This window comes from Helianthus annuus, chromosome 4 (genome assembly GCF_002127325.2).
Source record: "Helianthus annuus cultivar XRQ/B chromosome 4, HanXRQr2.0-SUNRISE, whole genome shotgun sequence".
NCBI classification, from domain to species: Eukaryota; Viridiplantae; Streptophyta; class Magnoliopsida; order Asterales; family Asteraceae; genus Helianthus; species Helianthus annuus.
In genome coordinates, this window is record NC_035436.2 from 11957418 (window position 1) to 11969598 (window position 12181).

Below are 12181 nucleotides of genomic sequence, written 5' to 3' on the forward strand. Positions count from 1 at the left end.
CTATAAAGGCTAGCATACAAAAGACTGCCCATAGTGGAAAAGTTCCATCTTCCATCCTCTTCATGGATACACCTCTTGCAGATAATGCCAAAAAGGGGGAGAAATCAAGTTCAGAAAGAAAGGAATAGAAGATGGGCTGTATATTGAACCAGAAGAAGAAAAACAGTCATCTAAATCACCTCAAACCACAAAATCCGAAACTTCATTTCAAACAGCTGATACATCAGTAGTTACAAAAACTGCTGTCAATAGCCAAACAGCTGCCATGTCATCAACACACACACCTCCAACACACACCACTCTATCACATACCATCACAACCACTGTTCCACCACCATCTGTGTCTACAGCACAAAAACCATCATTACCATCACAAACAGCCAAACCATTATCACCCCCTGCCAAAAAGCAGAAGACAACAGATGTTACAACATCTGTTGTAATGGCAACAGTGGTTGAAACACCAGTTGTTTCAACTACTGTTAGTCAACCACTGATCACCACTCAAACAACTGCCATCATAACCCCTGCTCAAAAACAGAAGACATCTGCTGATACATCAGTAGTTGTAATGACAACAGTAGTTGAGACACCAGTTGTTTCAGCAGCTGTTAGTCAATCATCCACCACTGCTATCACCTTTCCTATATCACAACCAAAGCTCCTCAGTAGAAAAAGAAAGCCAATCCCTGCCAATGAGGGAATACATGATCCTAATGCTGCAAAATATCCACTGGAACTTGAAGCTCTCAAAAATGAGATGAGGCAATTCTATACAGAAGAAGATCCTTCAAAAAGAAGATTCTCCTCACTCATAGGCTACATGCCACCAGAGGATATGGATGATTACCTCAAGATCAAGGCAAGGCAAGCTAAAGTAAAAGCTAAGGTTGATAGTGAAAGTGAAGGTCTAAGCGACGAAGGGATTGCTAAAAGACTGGAGTTCTACTTCACAAAAGTAAAGCAGATAGAAAAATTTGCACAAGAGCTAATCAAAGAAAAGGTTGATCGAAAGAAACAGTTAAGGAAACAGTATCTAGCCTACATCATGAAAGAGAAATTCTATCCTGCTGAAGAACAACAGTTTGAAGAATGGCCATTAGTTGCATTAAAGCATGAAGCTGAGAGGATTGACAGAATCAAAGATGATCCTACAAAGAAGAAAAATGCTCCAAACTGGAGCAAATACAAAAAGCTCATTGCTGACCTCACTGCTGAGTACAAAGGAAAGAAAAAGGAGTTGGTGGATGCAAAAATGGATACTGTTGAAGCCATATCAAAATGGTCCAGGCAGCAGACTGATGAAGCCTATAAAAGGCTAAAGAAAAGAAAGATAACTGCTTCAAGTGCTTCACAGAAACGAGAACATATGATGAAACTTGAACAGCAGATTGAAAACCTCAGAATAATGTTCAAATCAGCATACAATCCTATTTTTGTGTCAGACCAAAAAGAAGGTAAACAGCTGACTGAGGAAGAGGTCAAAGAAAAAGAAGCAGAGTACTTCAAGGACGCCATCATGAAAATGGGTCTGAAAGAAGATAGCTCAACAAAGCTTCAGAACCTTTTTGAGAAGGTGTTAAACAAACCTGCATCACCAAACACTACAACAGACATGTCAGAAATTGAAAGGCAAGAGCTTATTGAACAAGAAACTGCAGAAGACATAGCTGCAGCAAACAAAGTCATTGAAGAAGCCTTCAAAAGAATGTTTGAAAGTTTGCAAGTGTTTACAAGGCCATCATCCCCCAACTCATCAAAGAATAAATCTCTCCCAAGAAACCCATTAGGATTTAAAATACGAAAGTGGATGTCTGATCAAAAGACCCACGTATTGACTTTGGTCAGATCCAATGGCGAAATGAAGTACATATCAAGGAAAGAAGCACTTGGCCTTGGTGTTGAAGATCTGCAGGATCTCCTTGAACTTACATTGTGTAGGGATGAGGATGACCAGAGTTCCAAGGAATTTGAAGCTGAATTTAAGAAACAAGCTAAGGAACTCTTGATGAGAAATAAAGGTCCTGAATAATGAAAGGTTTTGGCATTATCTGTTCCAGGGGGAGATTGTTGGATTTGAACCCTACCAGAGGAACAGATAATGTAAAGCCAAAACCAGATCACATCAGAGGACTACTATAAGCAGCAGTTTACTCTTTGCTTTCCCCTTGACAGTGGCATTATAACAGCTGATAGATCTTAAGTACTGCTCACTACAACAACTGATGAACCAAACACTGTTGCTCTATCTACTGTTGTTTCTTAAGTACTGCTGAAGACACAAGCACTGCCCACTCAAAGACTGATCACCTTTGAAGAAAGCACTGATGTTCAAGTAATCAGTGCTTAGGCTACAACAGTGGAACGTGAACAGTGTTAGAATTGTTTTGTATTGTATTATCAATCAGTTGTTAGACATCAGTAGTTTTGTATAGATCAGTGTTTATAGGTTGTTAGGCTGTTAGAAGTCACTATCATGGTGACGTCAGCTAAGATGCTTCAGTGGTTTGGTTTGCCTATAAATGTAACAGTACCCTGTACTGTTACATTTGATTGACTGAGTGGTTTCTTCTTCTTCAGTCGAATCCTTTCATCTTGTGCAACCAACCTTGGGGTATCAGGCTGAGGGGGAGCATAGTATTGTAAGCATGCTTGTAATCTTTTGATTTTCATTGTAATCATTCGACTCAAAGTAAAACAAGTGTTTAAACATACTATTCTCTTCTATGTTTGTGTTTACAAAGTTTGTATACAACTCCGCTGCACTTTACATAATTTTATATTCACTGAATGTTCATTTTGTACAAACAAACATAATCATGTCAGCCTCGGATCCTAACATTTCTCGAGTTAAGGTCTCTTCTTAACCAATACGTGAGTAGGGAACGAGACAAGGGAGTGAGGATCCGTCTGGATTATGACGAGCCCGAACCATCACTATCTCCTGGACCTCCCGCTCTTCCTTTTGCAAAACTCACAACCAACTGTGTCTAGGAATGAGGCTGGTCCCAGCAATCCTCCTCCAAATCCTTACCCATATTTGTACACGAGGTCAGATCCAACATCTTTTCCCCTCTTTTCCTCACAACCAGTTGCAACCGGTGCTCCCTTGGGGCACGAGCTAACTTTGGACCAGCTCCAACAATCTTCAGTAGCAAGCCTTCCACCCTCAGCGACAACTATGTGGGAACAAGCTTTGTCTGTGCTTCCCTTGGCACGAAGGGTAAACGACGTCACTTTATAAGAAAAACTAACCATGAGACACCTTTAGTGACATGTATTGTTATGTTTTGATTAGTGCACGATACAATTCTCAACTCGATTTTAAGTAGCATTATATCGAGACAAAGATAAAATAGGCACGTTGGTCGACATACTTTGTCATTTTTGTGACTTTCGTCCAAAGGTTTGTGTTTTCGTATCTAAAGCAGCGTGGTTTCAAAATTTTGCCATTTTTGTCCCTATGATTTGCCTATTTATTGCGACTTTCGTTCCTCGAGGTTTTACCCTCATGGACGAAAATGACAAGATCTTAAAACCACGAGGACCCATATGCAAAAAAAAAAAAAAACATTTAGATGAAAGTCGCAAAAATGATCAAACCTCATGAACAAAAATGACATTTTACTTTAAATGTTATAAAGGAAAAACAATTCACTTAAAAGTAATTATAATGATATAATTGTTTTCCTTACAAACTTGTACTCACTTTGCTTATATCACTTGTAAGTAGTAAGATACTTTTCGTAAACGTTTGTTAGAAATAGAAATAGAAATTAGAAAGAATAGAACAGAAGAGTAGAATTTGTATCTACATGAGAACATGAACTCATTTAAGCCCTATGTAAAAAAAACTGAAAACGGACCAAAAAAAAGTAACGATAAAAGAGAAATAATTTCAAGCTTAATGTGTACTAATATTTTGACCCAACAACTAATATATCTTTATTTATTTATTTATTATTTTTTTTTTTTTGAACGAAGATCACCCATGTAAACCCAATAACAAAAAGCCAACCACGCTTGCGAACACAGACGACGTCAGTGACCCAGCCCGCCACCATTACAGAAAAAACTCACCACCCTAATGCCCTCCGTGGTAAAACCACTGGTTCAACTCGGAGGTGAGACTCGAACCCATCACCTCCACTTTGAAAGGTCATAACACATTAACACCTGAACGCTATCGGCACAACTAATATATGGAACTTAAATTTTTTAGTTTTTTTTTGTGGCCCTGTGTAGTGTAACTTCTTGAATACTCAAAAGTAAATAGTATAGTGTGGATGACATTCAACGAATAAACTTGAGATTAAATAATTGAACAACTGAAAAGTCGAATACAATGTTATAATTGAATAAAGAATACGAGATTCAAGTAGAGAACAACACATTGTTTTTTGCCTAACTACGGATCGGCCCGATCTCGTTCGTCAGCTTATTCCCGCACCTTGGTTATGGTTATGGTTATGGTGATGATCTTCCATGAAAAACATACCTTCTCAAAATCATGCTTTCCTAACTTCTTATTTTATGTCTTTTTTCTCCAAAAATGTGTTTTATTGGTGACTTTAAACGGTGTAGTGTTGTTGGATCGTTTCAATATCGAGGCCCTTGAGCTTCACCACTGACTCAACATGCCCTTTAAGTGTGTGGAGCTCCCTTAACCTGCAAGCTTAACGCGGATATGAGACATGGTAACGCCTCTGTAATGGGTTGGATTGACCCGCTAACACTTTTTGTCTAAGCACTTTTTAAATTTTTAGTGATAAATGTATCAAGTATGTATAATTTCATACATATCATAAGTTCAAAACTTCATATATATCTTTGTATGTATCTTAATTTCATATTTATCCTTTTAAAACACTAACAATAACCTTTTTTTGTACAAAAATTCATGAAATTAGTTACTTATAATAGTAAAATTCATTTAATAAGCAAAGATAACTAAAAATGTATATGAATTTTGAACTTTAGAAGGGTTATATGATTTATAAAATAATCCTATACTGTGGATTAAGAACTTTTGTTTGACGTTTGAGTTAAGTTTAAGCGTGTTTGGTGTGCTTGGTCGTTTTTGAACAAATTTAGCCCGTTAAGTCTAGTGTTAAGAAACAATACTTACCTAGCAACCTCGGCCCGCCTCTTTGCTTGTTCTGCTAGTTCCGACAACTCCCTATAGTCGCTCTTGTCGTTCAAGATATCGTTTGCATTTGGTGCTTGGAGACCATGCAAGGTGCGTTGGTGCGTGGCCCATTGGGCTTCCCTCTCTCCGCGCCCATAGTCCTTCTTTGAGGTGAAAGCGGTCTGGATTAAAAAAAAATTGTGTTAGTAATACTAATTAATATAATGTATAAATGTTGGTTAGTGTAAATGAATATGATTAACATTTAACAAACGGGCTTACCCTCTTTTCGATCATACTGTCCCAAGCCTTGCCGCTTAAACTGTAACGGATGATGAATTTGAAAATGTCTAACGGGAAATAGATGATTATGCTATAAAGCCAAATCACACCGGCCCAACCCCAGCCGATTCCATGGACTCTTGCGAAATCCCAATTCGCGTAGACAGCAATTAAAGTAGCAATCTTCATAATAAATGAACTTTCATAAGATTAAACGCGTCACATTTACTTTCGGTGTTATATAAATATAAATAAACTCACCAGCTGAGCTATAAAAAAGGCGGTGAGGAGTAAAAGACCGGGGCGTTCAACGAACGACCAGCTTCGTGATCTTGTAACGAAAATGAGTGCCTGACTGATGATGCTGACTTGAAGGTAAAGAGCTGACATAAGCTCAAATTCTTCGTCTTTGATCGGTTTCACGCCAAATTTCTCCTAAAAAACGAACATTATGGTATATCGTAAATTACAACTCAACGGTACACATATTTTGACCCATTTACATATGCACGGGTCGATTTGGGGTATGTTTTATTTAAAGGGGTCAAACAGGTCAACCTGGGCCATTTTGACCCATTTGACCCGTTAGTTAACCCGCTCAACCTGCCATTTACTTATTAATGAGTCAGTTTGGGTTGTGTTTCATCTCAAGTGGGTCGATTTGGGTTATATTTTACCTTAAATGTGTCAAATATGATAAACAAGTTTAACTTACAGTAAAGAAGTCGGATTCTTTCGCCAACCAGAAGAAAATAACGGTCGTAACCGCCAAATAGGTCCCAAGAACAATACCAGTTGCAAAGATTTCTTTCAATTTCCATGAATCCGGCAGAGGTGAAGGTTTGACTTTATCTTTAGAAATAGTCATAATGGTTCCATCATTGAGGATTGCAATAATCAAAACCATAAACGGCGAGAAATCGAATTGCCAGATAAGCGCAATCAGCATGAACCCGATCACGATACGGATGGTGATCGAAACTGCATAAATGGTGTAATTTTTCATCCTCTGAAAGATGGCCCTGCTGGTCAAAACCGCGCTTACAATCACACTGAGCCCAGGCTCAGTTAAAACTATATCGGATGCACCACGAGCTGCATCTGTTGCATCAGCGACCGCTATACCAATGTCGGCCCGTTTCAATGCGGGTGCATCGTTCACACCATCTCCTGTCATTCCGCATATATGCTTTCGCTCTTGTAGTTTCCTCACAATCTCGTATTTGTGTTCTGCATTCGATTAGTGGCAAGCAAAAGTTTCAGCGTTTACTTACTAAAACTAGGGGTCAGCAAACCTTAACCGTTAACCGAAATTAACCGATAACACCACTAAACTGAATTAACCAATAACCGATATTAGCCAACGGTTATGGATAATGCAATTTGATTAACCGAACATTAACCGAACCGAAATGGATTAAGACATGCTTTTAAAATATATCTATACTTAAAATGTACATGTTCAAGGAATCAGTATATACATAAAGAACATATACGAAAACTTTTTATGTTATATAATTAGTTTTAAAATGTTTAAAAAATAATTATTGTATAAAACTTGACACGTTTTATGCATGTGTACTTATTTTTTTTTTATATATATTTATAAAAACGACTGTAACCGAGACAATAATTGTTTTTTTAGTTTGAATTTTCGTTCAAACATAGATCGGTTTATTAACCAAAATTAACCGAAACCAAACCATAACTGGTAACCGATTAACCTAACCGAAGCTAGCGGTTACAGTTATGGTTAAAGGTAAAACCAAACCGCCATTTGTACACCCCAGTAAAAACGTCATTGATAACAAGAATGAAAACTGTTTACCGGGGAAGACTCCAGCAAAACCGTCAGCCTTCTCGATTAGTTCCTCTATCGGTATATCCGCAATAGAAGAATCTTTGCTTTGGCCAAGAAGTGAAGAAGAGGGATACATATTTGTTCCCATACCGAGCCTGCGACCTGTTTCTTTCCCAATGGCTAACTGATCACCAGTGATCATCTTGACATTGACTCCAAGGTGCAGGGCCCGTCGAATGGTTTCCGCACTGTCATGCCTTGGTGGGTCAAATAGTGGCAGTAAGCCCACGAACACCCACGGGCCTCCCGGGCTCTCCTTTGTTTTCTCTGGTACCGCCTGTATAATAATTAATAAAGTAATAAACACCAAAAAAAAAATGAAAATTTGGATAACTGGAAATGTTGATATGTAGAAATGTAGAAACTCACTTGTTGGCAAACAGCAAGAGACCGTAGACCACGTTCGGCAAATTTATCAATGATCGAAAACACTTTTTTCTTATCCTCATCCTTTTGGTTGCATAGCTCCACAATCTGAGAGATACGGAGATATTAGTTCGGGCTCTATGTTATCTTTAACGGGTCAACTAAAACTAGCTAAAAGAAAACGGGTCAAATGGGTCAGAAGTCAGAACTCACGCTATGTATAACTTTTTGTAATCGTATGTAACATACGGTCCTTTATAAAAGAAATTTATAACTTTTTGAGGGAAATTGTTTTAAGGGTACCGAGAAATTGTCCCTTTTGACCCGTTACCTGACCCGTTTAGTAGTTGTAGTCGAGAGAATTTTTATTGTACGGTACCTGCTCAGGTGCACCTTTGCTCACTCTGTGCCAATTTCCGCTTTGATCTATGTACGTTATTGCTGTTCGTTTGTCTACAGGATTGAAAGGCAGAAAATGCACCTCAGTGATCCCCGCTCGTGCCTGCATGATCAAAGGAAATATTCATGTAAGATAATATTATTACGTTTAATAATTATTATTTAAGTATTTAATTTATAGTTGTTATTAGTTATTACCTCTTTAGGATCCGAAAGCATTCCTACAATGCACGCATCAATCGCGTCTTGATTCTCAACTCTTGAAGCCCTGGCTCCCAATAGAACCACTTGATCCTTATCAACATCCTTTGCGAAAACCTCAATGAGCGTTTTGTCGACTGTGAGTTTGTTAAGCGTAAGAGTACCAGTTTTGTCACTACACAAAACATCCATGCCCGCCATTTCCTCAATGGCGGTCATTCTCTTGGTGATTGCACCTTGTTCCGACAACTTGTGGGACCCGATAGCCATGGTGACTGACAAAACAGTTGGCATGGCGATTGGGATCCCTCCGATGAGTAGAACCAATAGATTGTCGATTCCGTTTCTGTATGAGCGTTTCTGAATCGGGTACATCACCACTATTTCGATTATGAGACCAATGGCAATGGAGCATATGCAGAAGTTTCCAATAGAGGTCAACACCTACATACAATCCATCAATAACTGTTAACAGAATACTTAGAGATACATAAACATTCATGGGCCTGAGCCCGAAAAGGTCTGGTTACTTTAGGCCCAGTCCTAGGACCTCTTAGGCCCAAATGTCCAGTTCTTGAGAAAATAGAATCGGGCATGGTTAAGGCCCATTGGGCCCAAACCGAGCGTTTCAACGACGCCTTTAACAAGTATGATACCTTTTGGAAATGGCCAACTTGATTTGTACTATCTACTAAGTGAGCAGCCTTCCCGAAGAAAGTGTGGACCCCAGTAGCGATAACAACCGCTTCGATTTCACCTTGTTTGCATGTTGACCCGGAATACACACTTTGACCCGGATGTTTGGTCACAGGCAACGATTCACCGGTCAACGCAGATTGATCAATCTTAAGTGGATCTCCTTCAAGAAGGCGCGCATCGGCTGGAATAATATCTCCCAATTTGACACTAATCACATCCCCGGGTACTAAAATAGCCGCGTCTTGTTCATCCCATTTCCCGTCCCTTATGACCTTAGTTTTCGGAGCAAGACCCGCCATTAAAGCCGCTGCAGCGTTACCTGCGTTGTTTTCCTCGATGAAACTAATGGTGGAGTTGATTATCAGCAATGTTGTGATACCAACAAAATCTTGCCAATCCGGAGGCTTTCCCTGCAATTCGGTATTCCAGATCAGGTTACATTACTTATATTCGAATTATTATCGGTTTGAGAAATGAGAAAGAGAGATACCCCTCCATTGGCCAAGACGATAGCCATGATTGCAGCGGCTTCCATGACCCATGACAATGGATTCCACATGAACCCTAAGAACTTGAGAAGCTTACTTTCCTGTTTAAACAATATCAATAGAATTTGAGCTTCAGTATAAAAAAAATAAATAATATTATTATAAAACTAATAATAATCAATAGTTTTGTATCTACATGCTTCTCTTCTAGCTTGTTAGGGCCAAAAGCAGCAAGCCTCCTGTTCCCTTCTTCAGTCGTCAATCCCGCTTTTGTACATTTCAACGTTTCGAATACCTCATCGACTGGAACAGTCTCCTGTAACAATCAAAACATAATTTAAGATAACCAAATTAAATGATCTCCATGCAAAACATATCAAATAGAAGTACAAAACCACAATTCGCCTAGATCGAAACATGAAATGGTCAATCAATTATAACTAATTCATCAGTCTTCTTTAGTAATCAACAACACGAAAAATTCAATTAACAGATTCAATCGATTGATCCTTATCCAAAACATATCAAATAGAAGTACAAAACTACAATTCGCCTAGATCAAATCATGAAGTCATCAATCAATCTTCACATCTTAACAAAAAATTATAGACTAATGAATCAATTGATCTTCATGCAAAACATATCAAATACTTACAGAACTACAATTCGCCTAATCGAATCACAAAACCTTCAATCAATCATAATAAAGTAAACAGTTTCCTTCAGTAATCGACACAAGAGTTACAGATTACCGAATCAGTTAATCCTAGATCTAATCATGAAATCCTCATTTAATCGTATGCCATATCAAATATAACGAGAAAAACTACAATTCGCCTAGATCTAGTAACGAAATCGTTAACTAATCGAACAGTTTCCTTCAGTAATCAACACAAAATACTCAAATAACATAATCAACCGATCAAATCCTCATGCAAAACATATCAAACAGAATTACAAAACTATAATTAACCTAATCGAATCGAGAAATCATCAATCAATCATAACAAAATGAACTGTCTCCTCCACTAATCAACACAAAATTCATGCAAAACCTAAAAATACTAAAGCAATATACATATAGAGAGAGAGAGAGAGAGGGAGAGAGAGGGGAATGGATCATACGAGATCGACGTTCTCCTTCTTGAGTTCCTCCCAACTGATGCCGGAAGCAGCCATGGATGAATGTGTGTGTGTGTGAGTGGAAGTGTGAGGGCATGAGAGTGCATGGAGGTAACGGAGCTACTATAACAATGGAACAAGAGAGAGAGAGAGTGAATGGGAGTGAAGGTCGGAAGGAAGTTGGAGCTTTTCATGCTGTTCCTACATTTGTATATTAACCCGTTCATATTCATATTTCTAAACTTATAATATTATTAACTTTATAATTATAAGAGTTAATTGCCCGGATGGTTCCTGTGGTTTTACGTTTTTTCACGTTTACTCCCCACCTTTTGCAAATAACATGTATGCTCCCTATGGTTTGTCATTTTGTTACTCGGATGGTCCCCAAACATTTACTCTGGGGACTATCCGAGTAACAAAATGACAAACCACAGGGAGCATACCTGCTATTTCAAAACTAACTGACATATACTCAGGGACTATCTGAGTACCAAAATGACAAACCATAAGGAGCATACCTGCTATTTTCAAAAGGTAAGGACTAAATGTGAAAAAACATGAAACAACAGGGACCATCCGAGCAATTAACTCTAATTATAATATATGATCCAAAAATATGATAATGTACTCACATCTCACTTAACGGTTTAATCGGGTTTAACTTGTCAAATATATTATGTGTATAAAACACGTGTTATATTATGCAGCACAGCTCTGTAACACTGGTTGCATAAAGTGATACTATAAAAGTGAGATTTATTTGATATATAAGGTTGTCAATTGTGCTCTCTAATAAATGTAAAAGAGGTAGGATTAAATACAAAACGATCTTAATTCAGAAAGTGTACGAGACCGGGTTAAACGAATTCTGATTGACCTCATTCAAGCAGTGTTAGAACCGTTTTGTCGAATCCTATTCGAATATATATAGGGTTTAGAGTTTTACTTTTTTTGGTTTAGCTTTAGATTTGAGCTTTAGGGTTTGTCATTAGTATTTAGAGTTTAGCTTTAGGGTTTAGTGTTTAGCCTTAGGTTTTGCCTCGCTTGCGGTGTGCACATATAATGTATATATGTGTGGGCGCTCAGGGGGGTGAAATGGTACTAACTTTAACGTTATTTTACTTATTTATGAAAATAACGTTAAAAGCAGCGGAAGGTTAATCATGCATCATGTGGTGACGTTGATAGTTGAAAGACACGGTGTACATGCACCAATCAGTCTCTGTCCCGATTGTTTGAGTGTTATGTGTCTTAGGTCCAAGGCTTGATACAAAACCACAATCGAGCTGTGATGATGATGATGAGTTTAGCTTTTCGGGTTTACAAGTTTAGATTTTAGGGTTTAGCACAAAGTTTAGCATAGCTTTTAGCCTTAGGGTTTTAGCTTTAGGGGTAATTAGGATTTAGGGTCTAGCTTTAGGGTTAAGGGGTTAGGGATTTGTTACATACCAAACGGGAGAACACAACCCAAAAGACTAGTCTGGTGGGTGAGAGAGCCCATTTGGTATATAAACCCCACATTAGTTGCTCATACAACCGATGTGGGACAAGTCCCATACCTTGCAATGGTATTAGTCCATAACAATCGACCCTCCTTAAGAGCCAGCGTCCTTGTTGGTCACGGCTGGCTCT

The 12181-nt window shown here is 38.4% G+C and overlaps 1 protein-coding gene across 2 annotated transcripts; it reads right to left on the minus strand.

Annotated features, from left to right (window-relative positions):
* Nucleotides 1–4287: 4287 nt before the first annotated feature.
* On the minus strand, nt 4288–10720 carry LOC110935782 (ATPase 9, plasma membrane-type). Of its 2 annotated transcripts, none has more exons than XM_022178133.2 (13): nt 10550–10720; nt 9621–9740; nt 9427–9525; nt 8894–9346; nt 8235–8681; nt 8017–8139; nt 7641–7745; nt 7239–7548; nt 6126–6640; nt 5672–5845; nt 5411–5593; nt 5129–5310; nt 4288–4668 (listed from the first exon to the last, which is right to left on the minus strand). In XM_022178133.2, exons 1-13 carry the CDS (start codon nt 10601–10603, stop codon nt 4572–4574), a joined length of 2862 nt encoding a protein of 953 aa, XP_022033825.1. In that variant the 5' UTR covers nt 10604–10720; the 3' UTR covers nt 4288–4571. The 2 variants fall into 2 exon arrangements, with proteins under 2 accessions (XP_022033825.1, XP_022033826.1); XM_022178134.2 differs by having other exon boundaries at nt 4288–4675; nt 10550–10603.
* Between the last annotated feature and the right edge of the window lie 1461 nt (nt 10721–12181).